General features: G+C 45.4%; 1 protein-coding gene and 1 long non-coding RNA gene across 9 annotated transcripts in view; one reads left to right on the plus strand and one right to left on the minus strand.

Annotated features, from left to right (window-relative positions):
- Positions 1-9,263, plus strand: part of LOC127008075 (uncharacterized) — a 21,019-nt gene extending 11,756 nt beyond the window's left edge. For 3 of the 4 annotated variants that reach the window (XM_050879639.1, XM_050879648.1, XM_050879630.1), the window contains 5 exons: positions 1,084-1,229; positions 4,896-5,027; positions 5,959-6,067; positions 8,799-8,843; positions 9,117-9,263. In XM_050879639.1, the coding sequence (XP_050735596.1) occupies positions 1,084-1,229; positions 4,896-5,027; positions 5,959-5,979 (299 nt within the window). In that variant the 3' untranslated portion in view covers positions 5,980-6,067; positions 8,799-8,843; positions 9,117-9,263. Of the gene's footprint in view, positions 1-1,083; positions 1,230-4,895; positions 5,028-5,394; positions 5,599-5,958; positions 6,068-8,798; positions 8,844-9,116 lie in introns of all 4 variants that reach the window. The other variant, XR_007760772.1, reaches the window with a different exon arrangement.
- An 80-nt stretch (positions 9,264-9,343) lies between these two features.
- LOC127008087 (uncharacterized) lies at positions 9,344-14,338 on the minus strand. Of its 5 annotated transcripts, none has more exons than XR_007760790.1 (4): positions 12,287-12,320; positions 12,035-12,118; positions 10,682-10,841; positions 9,344-9,628 (listed from the first exon to the last, which is right to left on the minus strand). It is a non-coding gene; the product is annotated as an uncharacterized LOC127008087 (long non-coding RNA). The 5 variants fall into 5 exon arrangements; XR_007760776.1 differs by lacking the exon at positions 12,287-12,320 and adding an exon at positions 12,455-13,346 and having other exon boundaries at positions 9,346-9,628; XR_007760789.1 differs by lacking the exons at positions 12,035-12,118; positions 12,287-12,320 and adding an exon at positions 13,899-14,338 and having other exon boundaries at positions 9,356-9,628.
- Positions 14,339-20,735: the final 6,397 nt, after the last annotated feature.

Genomic DNA, 20,735 nt, shown 5'->3' on the forward strand with positions numbered 1-20,735 from the left:
GTACAATACTTAGTATACAGTGTAGCCTTTGGCACCGCGGACGCGTACAATACAGGTTTAGTAGCTTCGGCGCGGGATTGACGGAGCCCCTCCACTCGCCTCACTTTCCTCAATTGGCTGCCTCAGTCGGTCGCTGCCAGGGTCTGGGGATCTCTTCACAGTCTTCTGCCTAAATGTGTGGCAATTAATAAAGCTAACCTAGCTGAGTCAAGTAGACCTCATGAGGCGCCTTTTCTCTCGCCCCTTGTTGAAACTCATGGGGTGTGTGTTAACACTTCCCTTCTGTGGTGGAGCAACGAGTAGTGGGTCTTTTTTTCTTAACATTTGATGTTGCCCTTTAGCGGCTGGAATTGTTCTATAAAAATTTAATCAGTGCACAGGTATCGGTATTGGTCAAATATTGGGGTATCAGTATCGGTCAAAATTTTGGTGTCGGTACATCCCTATAGTCCAACCAAATTGTCGGGTCCGTTTGGGCGGAGGCTCCCGCGGGTCCATTTCTCCCCTCCGCTCTGCCACACAGTCCCAACACCTATTTTTTCCTCTCCTATGTTACCTTTGCCTTACATGTGAGAGGAAGAGACAGGTGTTGGCACTGTGTGTGGCAGAGCAGAAGGAAGAAAGGACCCGCAGAGCCTGCGCAAATGAACTCCTGACTTCTTGGACTTTAGTCTGTACTTCTCTCTTTTGTAGGAACAGCGATTAGTGGGCTTTTTATACACTTTCTTTTTGTTGCCCTTGATCTCCTTCCTTTATTGTAAAAACAAACAAAAAATTACATTCTCTCTCTCTCTCTCTCTCTCTCTCTCTCTCTCTCTCTCTCTCTCTCTCTCTCTCTCTCTCTCTCTCTCTCTCTCTCTCTCTCTCATCCACACTTTCTTTCCCTTCTATTTTTCTCTCTCTCCTTACTTCCTTCTCTCCCTCCCATCTTTTCCCTCCCTCTCTCCTTACTTCTCTCTCTCCCTCCCTCCCTCCCTCTCCTCCTGCCTGTACCCTTCACACAGCCAACAGTCAGGCCCGGTCCACTCCCCAGCAGTCTCGTAGTGAGCAACTCCCCCTCACACACTGCCCTCCTCTCCACAGGGTGTGTGGGGCTGAGGCGCAAGGATGGCCATGGCCCTGGCATACAGGGCAGGCCATCGTCAGGCAGGGCAGAGGCCAGCACAGCGAGGGTGGCCATGGCCACACTCTCCCTTCCTGGCCAAGCAGCTCACCTTAAGACTGGACGGGTGAGTGCTGTGTAGTGGAAGTAGTAGTAGTAGTAGTAGTAGTAGTAGTAATAGTAAATTGATTTCTTTTGGCCACTCCTCAGCTTTTATATAGGAGCAGTGATTGGTAGGCTTTTTTTTCATTATTGTTTTCTTTCTTTTGCCCCTGAGCTGTTTCCTTTATTGTAAAAAAAAAGTAGTAGTAGTAGATGGGATGGCTGAGAGGGAGGGAGAGGAAGGGAAGTAGATTTGGACAAGCTATGGGATGGAAGTGATAACATTGCTGGAGTGATGTCGTTCTACAATAAGATTTAGAATATGTCATGATGCCTTACCTTCAATACAACCCTCTGTACCTCACCACTAGAGTTCAGTCCAGCACAAGACGCCCGTGTTCCATCACTAAGGCTGTGTGTGTGTGTGTGTGTGTGTGTGTGTGTGTGTGTGTGTGTGTGTGTGTGTATTAGAGGCATGCTAACTTCTGAGGACTTCCTAGACCACAACGAAATCATAACTTTAGTGGTGAAGTGCACAGAGCTTTGGTGGCTTGGCTTGTTGTTCTGGAGGCAGTGTATTGTGACATGCTGTAGAGTTGTTATTTAAAACCCAACCCCTTCCTCTGTCATCCCCTTTCCTGCTCCTGCTGCCCCCACACTCCCTACACAACCTCCATTCTTCGATACTACTTTCTACTACTACTACTACTACTACTGCCCAAGCTCTCTCTCTCACACTCCCTGCCCAGTTCCCTCTCTCTCCCTCCCCTCTTCCCTCTCTCCCTGCCCAGTTCCCTCTCTCTCCCTCCCCACTTCCCTCCCTCCCTCCCTATTTTCCATTTTATCTCCCCACTTCTTTCTTTCCTTCCCCATCTCCCTCTCTCCCTCCCCACTTTCTTCTTTCTCCCACCCCACTTCCCTCTCTCTCCCCATTTTCTTTTCTCTCCCTCACCACTCTCCCTCTCCACTTCCCTCTCTCCCTCTCCACTGGCTTATGCTTATCCATTAACTTTTTCCTCAACAGTGACTCATCAATGATTACCATAAAGTTAAAGGTGTGAATGCTCACTTATTCTGCCGCGAGAAACACTCACAAAAGAAAAGAATGATGTCGCCGGGCTCAGGTGTTCTCTGCTCTGTGGTTTTAAATGGTGTACATACCTAGTTGTATTTACTTAGTTGTGATATACATGATACACATGGGGTCCTGTCTCCAAATCTCAGTTTATCAAGTTTAACTTAACCCGTCCGCTGTGATGGTCACGGATTTGGCCTTCACTGGTAGCCTGGTAACATATAGTCCCAGGTCTTTCTCTGCCTCTGTGGTGGATAGTGGAGTGTTTCCCATGTGGTATTGGTGTGCTGGATATCCCTTCACTGGTAGCCTGGTAACATATAGTCCCAGGTCTTTCTCTGCCTCTGTGGTGGATAGTGGAGTGTTTCCCATGTGGTATTGGTGTGCTGGATATCCCTTCACTGGTAGCCTGGTTACATACACTCCCATGTCTTTCTCTGCCTCTGTGGTGGATAGTGGAGTGTTTCCCATGTGGTATTGGTGTGCTGGATATCCCTTCACTGGTAGCCTGGTAACATATACTCCCAGGTCTTACTCTGCCTCTGTGGTGGATAGTGGAGTGTTTCCCATGTGGTATTGGTGTGCTGGATATCCCTTCACTGGTAGCCTGGTAACATATAGTCCCAGGTCTTTCTCTGCCTCTGTGGTGGATAGTGGAGTGTTTCCCATGTGGTATTGGTGTGCTGGATATCCCTTCACTGGTAGCCTGGTAACATACACTCCCAGGTCTTTCTCTGCCTCTGTGGTGGATAGTGGAGTGTTTCTCATGTGGTATTGGTGTGCTGGATATCCCTTCACTGGTAGCCTGGTAACATACACTCCCAGGTCTTTCTCTGCCTCTGTGGTGGATAGTGGAGTGTTTCCCATGTGGTATTGGTGTGCTGGATATCCCTTCTCTGGTAGCCTGGTAACATACACTCCCAGGTCTTTCTCTGCCTCTGTGGTGGATAGTGGAGTGTTTCTCATGTGGTATTGGTGTGCTGGATATCCCTTCACTGGTAGCCTGGTAACATACACTCCCAGGTCTTTCTCTGCCTCTGTGGTGGATAGTGGAGTGTTTGCCATGTGGTATTGGTGTGCTGGATATCCCTTCACTGGTAGCCTGGTAACATACACTCCCAGGTCTTTCTCTGCCTCTGTGGTGGATAGTGGAGTGTTTCCCATGTGGTATTGGTGTGCTGGATATCCCTTCACTGGTAGCCTGGTAACATACACTCCCAGGTCTTTCTCTGCCTCTGTGGTGGATAGTGGAGTGTTTGCCATGTGGTATTGGTGTGCTGGATATCCCTTCACTGGTAGCCTGGTAACATACACTCCCAGGTCTTTCTCTGCCTCTGTGGTGGATAGTGGAGTGTTTCCCATGTGGTATTGGTGTGCTGGATATCCCTTCACTGGTAGCCTGGTAACATACACTCCCAGGTCTTTCTCTGCCTCTGTGGTGGATAGTGGAGTGTTTCCCATGTGGTATTGGTGTGCTGGATATCCCTTCACTGGTAGCCTGGTAACATACACTCCCAGGTCTTTCTCTGCCTCTGTGGTGGATAGTGGAGTGTTTCTCATGCGGTATTGGTGTGCTGGATATCCCCTCCCAAGGTGCAGGACTTTACATTTTCTTCATATTGAATTGTAGCAACCACTTTTTGTCCCATTCCTGTAGCTTGGTGATGTCTTCTGGTAGGAAATCTGCAGTCAAGGGGTTAAGGTGTTTTATATTACTCATGACAAGTCAGTCAGAAGTCTTTTATTTCAGCAAGACAAATCTGGTGCTAGGAAAGTTGTAAATGGGAAAACTGGGTGAAGTTTCTGGGATGGAGGCAGCAATCAGCCCCTTATATGGGTATGTATTTCAAGATCACTTAAATAATGTTATTTTTCAGACACCAGTTAAATGCTATTGGTGAGACACTACTTTTTTTCAGTTACATTTGCTCTCATGAGTGGTCAAACCTACAAACAGTGATGTGTTCTGTTGAAGGATTACAGATTTTTTTATAACTGAAGTGGCAGTGGTGCTTGCAGAAACACAAGACTTAACAAACACCCACAAATGTAACTCATCCGCTGAGATTGGCATGGATTTTGCCTTAACAAACACCCACAAATGTAGCCCGTCCGCTGAGATTGGCACGGATTTTGCCTTAACAAACACCCACAAATGTAGCCCGTCCACTGAGATTGGCACGGATTTTGCCTTAACAAACACCCACAAATGTAAGCCGTCCACTGAGATTGGCACGGATTTTGCCTTAACAAACACCCACAAATGTAAGCCGTCCACTGAGATTGGCACAGATGTCGCCTTCACTGGTAGCCTGGTAACATATACTCCCAAGACTTTCTCTCTCTCTCTCTCTCTCTCTCTCTCTCTCTCTCTCTCTCTCTCTCTCTCTCTCTCTCTCTCTCTCTCTCTCTCTCTCTCTCTCTCTCTCTCTCTCTCTCTCTCTCTCTCTCTCTGTGTGTTGAGGGGTGAAGGCTGAGGTGGAAAATGTTACGGCTAAGTTGAATGCATCTTGTAAATTAATATAACATAAATAGTAATGTTGAATCTCTCTCTCTCTCTCTCTCTCTCTCTCTCTCTCTCTCTCTCTCTCTCTCTCTCTCTCTCCCCCCCCAAAGGTCAAGATCTTCTCCCCGGACCTGCTGTACCGGTTGATGTACTTGGCGGCAGTGAGTGACATCCCCCTGTCTGTGGCCACTGACATGCTGGAAGAGTGTGGCCTGGACTACCTCCCCAACACAGCCTGCTCGGTGATTACCTGGCATGGTAGTCCTGTATATTTAACCCGGTAGCTTTGAGGATCAGTATTATTAATGGTAGCATATGAGAGGAAGGGACAGGTGTTGGGACTGTGTGGCAGAGCAGAGGGGAGGAAAGGACCCACGGAATTGAACGCCCAGACTATATGAAATGGTTTGACTATACTAGAATTCTTACAGTAGCATCATTAAGCCATGTATGTACGCAAACTAAACATTATTTAAGATATTTACAACAGAATGGAATGGAAGTGTGTGTGTGTGTGTGTGTAATTCAGCTCTTGGTCTGCTGCGGGTCAGCCAGCCAGCCGTTCCCCTACGGAAGAGCACAGAGCTTGTAGTACCAATCTTTGGGCAGGACTGAGACCACTCACGCACAACACACCGCCACAACGAGGCCACAACTCCTTGCCTGACGTCGCGTCACTGCTAGGTGAACAGGGGCTACACGTGAAAGACCCAACTCATCTTCACCCGGCCGGGGAATTGAACCCCAGCCCTTCTGGTTGTGAGGCAGACGCTCTACCCACTGAGCTACCGGGCCGTGGGTTGTGGGCTGTGGGTGAGTTGTGGGCATTTCCAGGGTTAGTTTTGTGCCCCTGGTGGTAGTGTGACCCTTCCTCTGTACTGTGTGTGTGTGTGTGTGTGTGTATCACAGCCTAGTTCAGACTTCTTCAAAGCATGCATTGTGTTCAAGTGATATACAAGCAAGCATATTAACCCAGCAGCAGCGACGGGCAAAATTTGTGCCATGATATAATTATACCCCCCAAAATAGATGATGCATAAACTGATCACAAATGCTTTGGTATATATTATGAAATGGTTTGTGTGAGGGGTGATTTTTTCTCATTTTTCTCGCTCAGAGGGACCATTAAGAAACATGATCCCCACCGACGATCTATTCACCCGTCTTTTGCAGCAGCAGCAGCAGCAGCGTTGAGGCGGGATGCAGCGTGCTCTGAGGCGACCCCGGGCAGGAGGCAACATGCGACCTCGAGCACCAGACCTTTTACCTCTATTCAGGAGCAGTAAGTACCAGGCTTTTTTTTTTTTTTTTAACACCCTTGAACTGTCTCCTTAGCTGTAAAAAAAAAAAAAAAAACAATACTGATTCATTCCCGTCCTGGGGTGAACAGACTGTGATCCAGGTGAACGTATTACTCGGGTAACTTATTCACTGAGGCGTGTGTTGCCGGCGAGAAAATGAGTCATCCTCACTCTGCTCCAAGTCTATTATGGAACAGTCTCTCTCTCTCTCTCTCTCTCTCTCTCTCTCTCTCTCTCTCTCTCTCTCTCTCTCTCTCTCTCTCTCTCTCTCTCTCTCTCTCTCTCTCTCTCTCTCTCTCTCTCTCTCTCTCTCTCTCTCTCTCTCTCTCTCGGCCCAGATTTCGACTGCCACACACATTTGACCAGGCTTTCCTAGGAGTTGTGGGCATTTCCAGGGGTAGTTTTGTGACCCTTCCTCTGTACTGTGAACCTAAAGAAACACACATATGATCAGGCTTTCCTAGGAGTTGTGGGCATTTCCAGGGGTAGTTTTGTGACCCTTCCTCTGTACTGTGAACCTAAGAAAACACACATTTGACAAGGCTTTCCTAGGAGTTGTGGGCATTTCCAGGGGTAGTTTTGTGACCCTTCCTCTGTACTGTGAACCTAAGAAAACACACATTTGACAAGGCTTTCCTAGGAGCTGTGGGCATTTCCAGGGGTAGTTTTGTGACCCTTCCTCTGTACTGTGAACCTAAAGAAACACACATATGACCAGGCTTTCCTAGGAGTTGTGGGCATTTCCAGGGGTAGTCTTGTGACCCCTCCTCTGTACTGTGAACCTAAGAAAAGACACATTTGACAAGGCTTTCCTAGGAGTTGTGGGCATTTCCAGGGGTAGTTTTGTGACCCCTACTCTGTACTATGAACCTAAGGAAACACACATTTGACAAGACTTTCCTATGAGTTGTGGGCATTTCCAGGGTAGTTTGTAACACTGGTTGTAGTGTGACCCTTCCTCTGTACTGTGAACCTATGAAAACACACATTTGACCAGGATTTCCTAGGGTTGTGGGCATCTCCAGGGTAGTTGTGTGACCCTGGTGGTAGTGTGACCCTTCTTCTGTACCATGAACCCAAGGGAAACACATTTTCCAAGGCCTTCCTAGGAGTTGTGGGCATTTTCAGGGGTAGTTTTGTTACCCTGGTAGTAGTTTGACCCTTCTGTACTGTGAACCTAAGGAAACACATTTGACCAGGCCCTTCCCAGGAGTTGTGGGCATTTCCAGGGTAGTTTGTGATCCTAGTAGTAGTGTGAACCTTCCTCTGTACCATGAACCTAAGGGAACACACATTTGACCAGGCTTTCCTAGGTGTTGTGGGCATTGCCAGGGGCAGTTTTGTGACCCTGGTGGCAGTTTGACCATTCCTTTGTACTATGAACCTAAAGAAACACATATTTGACCAGGCTTTCCTAGGAGTTGTGGGCATTTCCAGCGGTAGTTTTGTGACCCAGGTAGTAGTTTGACCCTTCCTCTGTACTGTGAACCTAAAGAAACACACATTTTACCAGGCTTTCTTAGGATTTGTGGGCATTTCCTGGGGTAGGTGTGTGACCCTGGTGGTAGTGTGCCCCTTCCTCTGTACCGTGAACCTAAAGAAACACACATTTGCCAAGGCTTTCTTAGGATTTGTGGGCATTTTCCGGGGTGGATGTGTGACCCTGGTGGTAGTGTGACCCTTCCTCTGTACCGTGAACCTAAGGAAACACACATTTGACCAGGCTTTCCTAGTTGTGAGCATTTCCCAGGGTAGTTGTGTGACCCTGGTGGTAGTGTGACCCTTCCTCTGTACCGTGAACCTAAATAAACACATATTTGGCAAGGCTTTCCCTAGGAGTTGTGGGCATTTCCCAGGGTAGTTGTGTGACCCTGGTGGTAGTTTGACCCTTCCTCTGTACCATGAACCTAAGGGAACACACATTTGACCAGGCTTCCTAGGAGTTGTGGGCATTTCCCGGGGTAGTTGTGTGAAACTGGTGGTAGTGTGACCCTTCCTCTGTACTGTGAACCTAAGGAAACACACATTTCACCATGCTTTCCTATGAGTTGTGGGCATTTCCAGGGGTAGTTTTGTGACCCTTCTTCTGTACTGTGAACCTAAAGAAACACGTATTTGACCAGGCTTTCCTAGGAGTTGTGGGCATTTCCCGGATTAGGTGTGTGACCCTGGTGGTAGTGGGACACTTCCTCTGTACTGTGAACCTAAAGAAACACACATTTGACCAGGCTTTCCTAGGAGTTGCGGGCATTTCCCGGGTTAGGTGTGTGACCCTTCCTCTGTACCGTGAAACAAGGAAACACACATTAGAACTCAACCCACCTCCGTTTTGGCCCTGGGAGGTGGTTGGTGTGAGGGTCTGAACCAGGCTCACCAGTAGGGACTTGGCACGACGCACACTATAACTTGTGACTATAATTCAGCGTCTAACTGCTGCTGCTGCTGCGGTCATAACTTTGGTGTGTCAGAATTTTTGTGTGTGTGTGAGGAGGAGGAAGAGGAAGGAAGATTATAGATTTTTCCTTTTCAGATGTGGAGGTAACTCTCTCTCTCTCTCTCTCTCTCTCTCTCTCTCTCTCTCTCTCTCTCTCTCTCTCTCTCTCTCTCTCTCTCTCTCTCTCTCTCTCTCAGGAATGAGAAAATACAGATTAATTTTATATACTCTTATTATTATTATTATTATTATTATTATTATTATTATTATTATTACAGATCGTGTAACTGATGGAGGCTGGCACAGGAAGTTGCTGATATGTGGTAAGTTACTATTGTCTCTTTCAACCATGATTTCTGCCAGTCTACCACAATCTACCAGGGTCTAACCACCACACAATATTTGCCCAACATCCCTCTACCAGTCTACCACAATTCAACCATCAGTCATCACAAGTTCAACCCCAAAAACTCAACTTGTTCAAAACTTTTTCAACTCTGTAACCCCAGAATTTCAACCCAAGACCTGACATTCAACCACAATTTCTACCACTCCACCACAATCTACCGGGACCTAACCACCATATATCTTTTCAGGGCTATAGCTGACTGGCTGGTGCTGTCTGGTCACTCAGCTCAGCAAGGGACTGGAAGCTGGAACTCTCTCTCTCACAAAAAAAAGTAATGTAAAAGTGTATAAGGTCCACTGAAAAGAAGAGAGAGAGAGAGAGCCATCTCATCCTCTCTCTCTCTTCCCTCAACATCCAGGCGGCATCTTGGGAGGGGAGGGGAAGAGAAGAGAAGGGAAGGGAAAGGATGAATACAATAGCTCACTGGTGGACAGAGGAAAGAGACAAGGAAGAAGAAGAGTAGTAGGTTTAAATATATCCGTTGTAATATATATTTCCAAACTTTATTAGTCTTCTCTTTATAGAAATACAGAGAGAGAGAGTTAGTTCCATCTCTCTCTCATCTCTGCCCTTCAATCAATCTCCCTCCATCTTCTCCCCAACAGGACTCGTCTCATCTCGTCTCCCCCAGCATCCAGGCAGCATCTTGAAGGCCTGACTGGTTCCCTCGGCTCAGTGGTCTCGTCTCTGTCTCCCTTCCTGCAAGAGTGGCAGAGTTTAGTGCCAAGAATGTGTGTGTGTGTGTGTGTGTGTGTGTGTGTCTCTCTCTCTCTCTCTCTCTCTCTCTCTCTCTCTCTCTCTCTCTCTCTCTCTCTCAGGCCCAACAGGGTGTCCCCCCACAGTGTGTTGACAACCCCCACAGACACATGCCCCCCCAGACACATAAGGGCCCCCCCCCTCTCTCTCTCTCTCTCTGCAAGAAGTGTCAGTTTGCTCAATAAATAAACAAGCAATTTCTGGTGTTTTTTTCGTCCATTCTGCAAAGTTTACAAAGACACAGACCTTGATAAAAGTGGAGATAACAAGGAAACGAAGAGGATGAGGAAGAGGAAAGATTAAGCTATTTTTTGGCATAGGAGGAAAGGAGGAAGACAGGAAGGAAAAGGGAGAGAAATGGAGTTGAACTTGGAGGAGGAAATGAACAAAACCACTAAAGTTACACTAGAGAAATACACAGACCTTAGTAAAAGTGGAGATAACAGGGAAATGAAAAGGATGAGGAGGAAGAGGAAGATGGGAGGAGGAAGAGGAAAGATTAAGCTATTTTTTGGTGTAGGAGAAAAGGAGGAAGAGGTTGTGGAAAGTGGAGGAAAATGGACTTGAACTTGGAGGAGGAAATGAATGAAACCACCAAAATTATGCCAGAGAAATACACAGACCTTGATAAAAGTGGAGATAACAGGGAAATGAAAAGGATGAGGAGGAAGAGGAAGATGGGAGGAGGAAGAGGAAAGATTAAGCTATTTTTTGGTATAGGAGGAAAGGAGGAAGAGAGGAAGGAAAAGGGAGAAAAATGGACTTGAACTTGGAGGAGGAAATAATGAAACCACCAAAATCACATTGGAGAAATACACAGACCTTGATAAAAGTGGAGATAGGAGAGGAACGAAGAGGAGGAGGAAGAAGCGGAAGACAGGGGGAGGAAGAGGAAAGATTAAACAATTTTTGGGCATAGGAGGAAAGGAGGAAGAGGTAGAGAAAACAGGAGGAAAGTGTGGAGAGAAATGACCTGTTCTTGAGGCAGCCCCTGACCTGACGTAGCCTGGGACCTGAGCATACACAGGGGGTGCGTTGCTTCACTCACCCACCACCTTCATGCATTTTCCCCTAAGCCATGAGGTGCGTGGGTGTCCCCCTGGTGGTCACCTGGGCTCACTGGAGGGCTGAGTCTGGTCTCATCTCGGCTCCTTCCCTGCAAGAACCATCGCAGAGTTAGTGTGTGCGTGTGTGTGTGTGTGTGTGTGTCAACTTCAAGTCCCAATATCTCGGTAAGCACAAGAGTTAAGAACACAAGATTCCAACACAAGATGCTCCTAACACTCACCTACAACACCTATAACTGGCAGTGCTCATAACCTTATAGTTCAGAAAATATCTGTACTTAGCTAAAAACTTTCCAACACAAAAATATCCAAAATTCAATGACAACTACAACTCTAATAACTGCCAATATCTCAGAATCCACAACAGTTAGGAACACAATATTCTGACACAAGATGCTCCTAACACTCACCTACAACGCCTGTAACTGGCAGTGCTCATAACCTTATAGTTCAGGAGAAGTGTGGGTTTAATTACCTTTAACTTAAAAATCATGCCAAAAATGACCTCAATTTAACTCTAGCTCTAAATTCAACTGCCAATATCTCAGAATCCACATCTGTTACAAACACAACATTCTAACACAAGAAGAGAGGGAACTGTTGTATGACCTGGTGTTAATGGGAGGAGGAGTTTAGGGCGGGGAAGAGGGCTGAGGGTGACAAAGACAAAGGTTGTGGCGGTGATAGGAATGGAGAGTGGCGGGAGATATCCGTGAAGAGGGAGTGTGCAGGAGGTGGTGTCATGGGAGGTGTTCGGGTGTAGGAGACGTGCATGGAGCTGGTGCAGCCTTCCCTTGTGTTGGAGGACAGAGGCGGAAGTGTGGATGGTGACGCACTGTAGTGGACACCTGGGGATGTTATACGGAGGAGCAGTGAGAAGCAGGACAGCTTGTGCTTGGAAGAGTGCAGGGAATTGGCAGGCTTACTAGTGAACCAGAATATCCTGCCTGGCAGCAGTGAGAGGCAGGACAGCTTGTGCTTGGAAGAGTGCAGGGAATTGGCAGGCTTACTAGTGAACCAGAATATCCTGCCTGGCAGCAGTTAGAGCAGGACAGCTTGTGCTTGGAAGAGTGCAGGGAATTGGCAGGCTTACTAGTGAACCAGAATATCCTGCCTGGCAGCAGTGAGAGGCAGGACAGCTTGTGCTTGGAAGAGTGCAGGGAATTGGCAGGCTTACTAGTGAACCAGAATATCCTGCCTGGCAGCAGTGAGAGGCAGGACAGCTTGTGCTTGGAAGAGTGCAGGGAACTGGCAGGCTTACTAGTGAACCAGAATATCCCACCTGGCAGCAGTGAGAGGCAGGACAGCTTGTGCTTGGAAGAGTGCAGGGAATTGGCAGGCTTACTAGTGAACCAGAATATCCCGCCTGGCAGCAGTGAGAGACAGGACAGCTTGTGCTTGGAAGAGTGCAGGGAATTGGCAGGGTTACTAGTGAACCAGAATATCCCGCCTGGCAGCAGTGAGAGACAGGACAGCTTGTGCTTGGAAGAGTGCAGGGAACTGGCAGGCTTACTAATGAACCAGAATATCCCACCTGGCAGCAGTGAGAGGCAGGACAGCTTGTGCTTGGAAGAGTGCAGGGAATTGGCAGGCTTACTAGTGAACCAGAATATCCCACCTGGCAGCAGTGAGAAGCAGGACAGCTTGTGCTTGGAAGAGTGCAGGGAATTGGCAGGCTTACTAGTGAACCAGAATATCCCACCTGGCAGCAGTGAGAGGCAGGACAGCTTGTGCTTGGAAGAGTGCAGGGAACTGGCAGGCTTACTAGTCAACCAGTATATTCCGCCTGGCAGCACAGGTGTGTGTGTGTGTGTGCGGGGCAGAGACCTGGGCTGGCAGGAAACAGCTGGAGGCACTAGTGTGGTGTGAGAATGCTGAGATACTTGATGGCAATCACATGGCAGGATGGAATCTCAAATGAAGAAGTGGTAGGGAGGAGTGGCCTGGAGGAGTAAGGCCAGATTAAGGTGGTTTGTGAGGAGAAGAACACATCCTGAACTAAACCTTGAGGCAGAAGAGAAGGCCAAGGTGGAGGAAGATATGAGGAGGCTGAACATCACGGAGGAAATGGACAGTGGAGGAGTAGGCTCATACCCCGTCCACCACAAGGAAGAAATGGACGTTAAACGATGATGATGATGATGATGATGATGATGATGATGGTGATGTATTTGTAATAAGTTTATGTAAAGATGACCAACTATAAGATGCTTTCAGGTAAGGGAAATCCTTCATTAGGTACATTTTGTGTAAGAGTGACCTGCATTTTTTAGCATTGTGGAAGCTCTTTTTGTGGGCTCACCAAACACTGCTGGAAATGTACTGTCTGCAGCCCCTATTATTGACTCCTCAGGAGACACTTCCCACACTAAAACAGCTGCACTTTATTGTTCTTCTTGGGCAAGAACAGTTTTTCAGTAAGGCACAAGCTCACTAAATTATTGTTACCCTCAGCTAGCCATCGCCGGCCAAACAATGCATGGTGACCTTACATCCCTGCCTGCCGCTGCTCTAAAGCAACTCCCTCCTACTGCCAAACACCAGGTTATCTTGGTAAATTACTCTCTATATAATAAAGCTTTACCCAACCCCTCCCTATAGCACTCTCTGGTGAAGACAGCATTATTCCTTCCTCTCTGTGCACTCCAGGAGTCCCTGGAACACAATAACAACCACTTGCTGCACTATAAGGCAAGAAAGGTCTGTCTGTACACTCCAGGAGTCCCTCACTGGAACACAACAACAACCACTTGCTGCACTATAAGGCAAGAAAGGTCACGTCTTATCATACTGTTTTAAGGGTCTTTTTAGTTTAGTTTTCCATAATGTTACTTACTGACCAGCAAGTGTGTCTTAGGGATCTATCTACCAGGAGACAAAAATACACACAAAACAAATATATCTATCTATCTATTATCAAGAGAGAGAGAGAGAGAGAGAGAGAGAGAGAGAGAGAGAGAGAGAGAGAGAGAGAGATCCCTACAAATCTATCTGTGTCCCTCCCTCCTTTGTTCCTTCATTCTCTCCTTCCCTTTCCTCCCTCCTTCCTGCCCCTCCTACATGTATGCAAAGGAAGGAAGGAACAAACAAATAAACACACACACAAAAAAAACATTGGGAAGAAATGAAAAATTAATCAATATTACCTTGAGTCTCAATGCAGTGAGGGAGTTTTCTTCCTCCTGAGCCTTCCTCTTCTTCCTCTTCTTCTTCACACATCCTGCAGGTTGGAGGAAGAGTTAGTAGTAGTAGTAGTAGTAGTAGTAGTAGTAGTAGTAGCAGCCAAGAAGCAGTGTGGTCGCCTGGATGAGATGCGGGCTGTCCTTCTCCCTCCTGAGGTCAGCCTTGGTCTGCCTGAGAGGAACCAGGTCACCTGCACCCAAAACCACCCACATTGCCGACCTGGACTTTGAGGCGACGGTGGTTGATAGTCATATCAACTACAAGCTCGGTTAGCTTAAAAATAATATGTTTAGTAAGGTTTGTAATATTAAATAAGGATGGTTGTCGGCCACAGTCATTGGCGGGGTGGGGCCAATGAATTGCTTTGTGAAAGGATATGAGAGAATATACCGCTCACAACGTAACTCTAATAGATGGAGGCCCGTAAAAAAAAAAAAAAAGTAGTAGTAGTAGTAGTAGTAGTAGTAGTAGAAGAAGAAGAAGAAGAAGAAGAAGTAGTAGTAGTAGTAGTAGTAGTAGTAGTAGTAGTAGTAGTAGTAGTGATAGTAGTAGTAGTAGTAGTAATAGTAGTAGTAGTAATCCAGTCACTTTCTCACTTTATTCTGTATCTCTCTCTCTCTTTCTTTTTTTCAGTAGTAAATATTTTTCCTCACTATCTCACTTTTCACTATCTTTCATTTTCTCACTTATTCTCTCATTTTCTTATTTTTCATTGATATTTTGTTCTCACTAATTATTTATCCTCCTCCTCTTCCTCTCCTTCTTCTTCCTCCTCTTCCTCAATGTCCTTGTATGCTGAAAAAAAAATAATTGGTAATAATAATAATATCTATGTCGGATGTCCTATCTATTACTGCAAGCCATGAAGTTGTTGAATAAAGCATGTAACAATCTATGTATCTATCAGTCCATTGTATGAAGGTTTTCTACAGCTGATAATTGCAATGTGTTAAATCTATTGCCAAGTTTGGGGTTCTTCATTATGATCTATTCTACAGAAGGCACTGCAGCTGTCAATTCTTCTATTTCTCATCCAAACACACTCTGAGTGTCATGATCTAAGGTGCTGGCTGTACTTGTCCTAACAAAACATTCACTGCAGGTCTTGTTGACTCACAAAACTCATACGTACATGCTGCCTTGCTAAAGAGACTTTCTATACAACACATCATTCTGTGTTGATTTATACCGTGGCTGTCATGTGTCTCAAGATGGCCTAGACTCAGGGATGTTTCTTGTTATGTGCAAACAGTTGCATAGGCCCCCCAAGCTGCCATTGTTATTTTTTATTATTATTATTACTAAAATGTGTGTTGTGTATCAATAGATTTACTGAATTTTCTTTATTAATCCAGAAATTCATATATTTTCAAGTATTTTGCCATATTCTCCTCAAATTTGGATCAGGCCTCCAGAACGTACATGTCGTGCTTTGCCTCCAGCAAGCTGTACGCAGCGTCACTGTGTCAGGCTCAGCGTGGAGTGAGGAGTGGCGGCGACATGGCGTGGAAAAGGACAATACACCCTTCTGGTGCCCAGCAAAGAACAAAGAAGAAAGCTGAAGAAGATAAACGCTCACAGAGCAAAGTGTTGATTTCCTGCGAATGGGGAAAACTTGGCTAACCTACTGAGAAAAAACATGTACTTTGCTGCAACCTATTCTCAAGAAAGGACGTTAAATTAATGGCAGAGGGACTCTCTAACTGGACAAACACAGGCACACTTCTGAAAAGTCATGAAGGCACTCCAGAACACAGCCACATGACAACATGGAAGGATTTGGAACTGCCTCGGCACGACCATGGATCAAGGCCAGAGGACAGAGGCAGAGAAGAGGGATGTCCTGACCTGCCTGATCTCTATCGTACAATCTCTAGCTGAGAGAAATCTTGCATTGTCTACTAACACAACAACACAATGGAAATGTCTTAAAAGAGGTGGCCGGAGCTGCTCGCCAAATTTGATCCTGCCATGAAGCAGCATCGTGGGCAGTCCAGTCATTCCGGTTACCTTGGAAATGTGATACAAAATGGGCTGACTGCTTCAATCACTAGGAAAATGTTGGACTCCGTGGTGGCTGAGATTAAACGGTCCAAGTATTGTTGAGTCATGGTACTCCTGACGCAAGCCAGATGTTGGTTGTCACAAGGACTGTCAACACTGATGAAGCGCTGGAACTCAAGGAACACTTTCTAGCATTTCTTGTGGCTTCCCAAACAACACAGGTCTTTGTTTATCATCTTTGATTCAGAACAGGCCTGAGTATTCCTTCTGACAACTGCAGAGGACAGTCGTATGACAGTGGGGCCAAGCAAGGAGCAGGCTCCTGCCACAAGGCAGCTTGATGTAGCACTTGACCTCCTCATGAAGGCAACAACCTCAGTGAGAAGATACAGAGCTTTGCTGCTGTATGCGACCAGATGAATCCTGTGCTTAAGAGGCACAGAGAAACACTTTGCCTATGAAGCCCCAGGCTATCAAGAGGTTACCAACTGAATTCTTTAACATGGTTGTGGACACCACCTTTGACTCATTAAAGGAAAGCTTTCAAACACTGGCAGAAATCAGAGACAAATTTGGAGTGCTGCTGTTCAACTTTATAAGACTGGCTGGTGAGGCGTTGTCCAACCAATGCCACGAGCAGCTCTGTACCACTCTAAGCACTGGGAATAAAAACCACATTGATGGAAAGGCACGGGCTCTTGAAATCAACAACTTGTCGCCCCTGCCTTCGGATGACTTGACTGCATTGGGGTTTCTCTCCAACATCCACAAAAATCAGCTGAAAGAACTTTACGGCAATCTGTGGATTGCTCTACAGACTGCCGGCACTCTCCCAGTGACCGTGGTCTCAACAGAGAGGAGCTTTTCAGAGCTAAAGCTCATAAAGTCCTGCCACCCATGGGACAAGATGGCCTCAGTGGACTTGCAATAATCAGCATCAATCAGGAGACTGGCAAACAGCTGCCATCACACGACCATGTCATCGACGGCTTTGCTTCTAAAAAAGCCAGAAGGCAGGAGTTTTGAAGGCAGTGACGCTGTGACCATGAGGGATCACCTCACACACACACACACACACACACACACACACACACACACACACATGAAGGGGCTCACTGTGTTACCAGAGGTCCACATTCACCGCACCAACAACAACAACTGTCTTACTGGTTTCTCTTTTTATACGTTGCTCTTTTGTAGGGATGCAATGAATGGCCTAATGCATCCTATGTTCTTTACTGCAATGCCTAACACATGTTTTTATAAGTTGCTCTTTTGTAGGGATGCAATGAATGGCCTAATGTATCCTATGTTCTTTACTGCAATGCCTAACACATGTTTTTATACGTTGCTCTTTTGTAGGGATGCAATGAATGGCCTAATGCATCCTATGTTCTTTACTGCAATGACTAACATATGTTTTTATACGTTGCTCTTTTGTAGGGATGCAATGAATGGCCTAATGCATCCTATGTTCTTTACTGCAATGCCTAACACATGTTCATCTTGTGCAGTGGCCTAGCTTTTGGGGAGGCATATTTTTATATGTTTGGTATTATTCCTATATTATATTCATATAATATCATTTGTAACAGTACATTCCTCAATGAGTGTAACATTTCCTAACATTTATAATAAACAAAGGAAAGGCACCACTTGGGAGATGGCACGATGCAGGGCTGGTAAGTCCTGGAGGGAAGGAGGAGGCAGAGGAGGAAGAGAAAGAGAGGAGGAGGAGGAGGAGGAAGGGTGGTCAATGGGGGTGTAGTAGTAGTAGTGGTGGTGTTCAAATGGTTTATGTTAGAGATCGTGATGAAAAAATTTGGTGGGATTTTAGTTTTTTGAGTGATATATGTTGACCTTTTTGCTGCTTCTGCTAAAACTATACAATTAAGGAGACTATAATTTGGTGTGGTGTTAGGACAAGGGTGTGGCCAGGTGTGGGTAAAAGGGGGTTACTGGCGGTGGAGTAGCAGTTGAGTTATAGTTGAAAAAGTTGCAGTTGTATGAGAAAAAAGAAGATCCTGATTTGAATTTTCCTAGTAATATATATCTACTTTTTTGCTTCTCCTGCTAAAAGTCTACAAGTTAGGAGACTATAACTTGGTGTGGTGTTAGGACAAGGGTGTGGCCAGGTGTGGGTAAAAGGGGGTTACTCTAAGTGGAGTAGCCGTTGAGTTAAAGCTGAAAAAGTAGCAGTTGTATGAGAAAAAAGAAGATCCTGATTTGAATTTTCCTAGTAGTGGTAGTAGTAGTAGTAGTAGGAGTAGGAGGAGGAGTAATAGTTGAGAGAGAGAGAGAGAGAGAGAGAGAGAGAGAGAGAGAGAGAGAGAGAGAATTACATAGAAAATCAGACCACACAGACCCCATGGTCCAGACTAGGTGATCTGTCCTTAAACGTAAGTGATTCTACATTAATCAGATGGCTCCAAAACGTTGCTTTTCTACTCAAGTTGATATTAGGTTCAAGGAAGCTTGTTTTTAAAGGAGTCAATCGTGTTACACTGGACCACTGAAGGTGGGAGCTTATTCCATTCTCGCACTACAACGTTGGTGAAGAAAAATTTGGTGCAGTCTGAATTTACTTGTCTACATTTGAGTTTTGTGCCAGTGTTCCTCGTTCGCAAAGTGGCATCAATCATAAACAATTTTGTTCTGTCTAAATTCGTGAAACCATTAAGTATTTTAAAACATTCGATCAGTTTTCCTCGCAGGTGACGTTTCTCAAGAGAGAACATGTTAAGGGTGGAAAGCCTTTCTTCGTAGGATTTGTTGCGCAAGGAAAGGATCATTTTCGTTGCCCGACGCTGAACACCTTCTAGTTTAGCAATGTCCTTTGCATGGTGGGGAGACCAAAACTGTACCGCATATTCCAAGGCTAAACTATTGTAGGGCGGAAGTATTACATCTTTAATCTTGAATAAAAAGTTTCTTTTAATGAAGCCCAACATTCTGTTCACTTTATTTGCTGCATCGATGCATTGATGTGAGAATTTGAGGTTTGACGCGATTTTGACCCCCAGGTCCTTAACGCATTGAACGCTTGTGAGTTTTACGCCGCGCATTTCATAATCAAACTTCTTATTTTTTGTTCCAACTTGAAGTACCTGGCACTTTCCTATGTTAAAGGGCATCTCCCATCTATCCGACCAAGCTGAAATTTTGTGCAAATCCTCTTGGAGGCTTTGCCTGTCTTCCTCAGTGAGAACCGAGTTATCAATCTTTGTGTCGTCTGCGAATTTACTAATGCGATTATTGAGTCCAACATCCACATCATTGATGTAAATAATGAAGAGCACTGGGCCAAGAAGCGAGACCTGAGGGACGCCACTAGTGACCGGCGCCCACTCTGAGTTAAATCCGTCAATCACTACTCTTTGTTGTCTGTTGCTCAACCAATTCGCGATCCATTGGTTTACTTGACCGTCAATGCCTATTTGCTTTAATTTATAAAGTAATTTATGATGTGAGACTTTATCAAACGCTTTCTGGAAATCAAGATAGACTACGTCCAGTGATTTGGTTACGTCATAAACTGAGAAGAGGTCGTTATAAAAGGTCAGTAGGTTTGATAGGCAGGATCTTTTGTCACGGAAGCCATGTTGTGAATCTCCAATTAATGAGTGGCTTTCAAGGTAATTCACAATTTTGTCTCTAATTATGCTCTCGAGTAGCTTACCTACAATTGAAGTTAGACTAATGGGTCGGTAGTTACCTGGTATTTTTTTGTCTCCTTTCTTAAAAATCGGTGTCACGTTAGCCTTTTTCCAATCCGAAGGGACGATGCCTTGTCGCAAGGACATATTGAATACGGTAGTGAGGGAGGAGAGTATTTCGCTCTTTGTTTCTTTAAGCAGTATAGGATATACTTTGTCGGGTCTGGGACTTTTATTTGTTTTAAGTGAATGGAGAGCTTTAAGGACTTCATCGGTTGTTATTTCAAAATTAGGCAATGCATGCTCGAGATTTACAATAGTACTGGTGTTGGTGGTAGTGAGAGGAAGACTGTTAGTATTAAACACCGAGGAAAAGTAATTGTTTAAGAGGTTTGCAATGTGTTGGCTGTCAGTCACTAGTGCACCGTCGCTGTTTGTTAAAGGTCCAATACCACTTTTGATCGCCTTTCTGTTGTTTATGTAACTGAAGAAAAAATTCGGATTATTTTTACAGTTGGCTGCAATATTTTCTTCATATCTACGCTTTGCCTGACCTACTAGTCTTTTTACTCGTCGCCTGGCATCATTATAAAGTCTAATATTTTTGGGCGTGCTTTGTTTTTTCTTTAACCTGTAAAACAATTTTCACTCATTGACTGATTGTTTAATTTCGCTATTAAACCACGGTGAGCTTTTATTAGTGTTAATTCGCTTCTCACACAAGGGGACGAATGTGTTCTGCTGAGTGAGTAAGTGATTTTTAAAGCTTAGCCAGGTATCCTTTACATTGCCGTCATCTGATATTTGTATTTCTGTTAGTTTTTGTCGGGTTTCTACGAAGTTAGCTCTTTCGAAATTGGGCACCTTTACTTTATTTTCAGTCACTGATGATTGAGCTCTAATGTTGACGCGCACTAATTTATGATCGCAAGAACCGAGGTGTTCTCCTACCGTGACACTACTGACTAGGTTATCTTGGGTCGTTATAACAAGGTCGAGTATATTATTTTGTCAAGTTGGTTCAGAAACCATTTGGCTTAGATAATTTTCTTCTAGAAATTCGATCATTCTATGTGACTTGCCTTCTGTACCCGACAGTGTTGCCCAGTCGATATGGGGGAGGTTAAAGTCTCCTAATAT

Source organism: Eriocheir sinensis, chromosome 4, assembly GCF_024679095.1.
Source record: "Eriocheir sinensis breed Jianghai 21 chromosome 4, ASM2467909v1, whole genome shotgun sequence".
NCBI lineage: Eukaryota > Metazoa > Arthropoda > Malacostraca > Decapoda > Varunidae > Eriocheir > Eriocheir sinensis.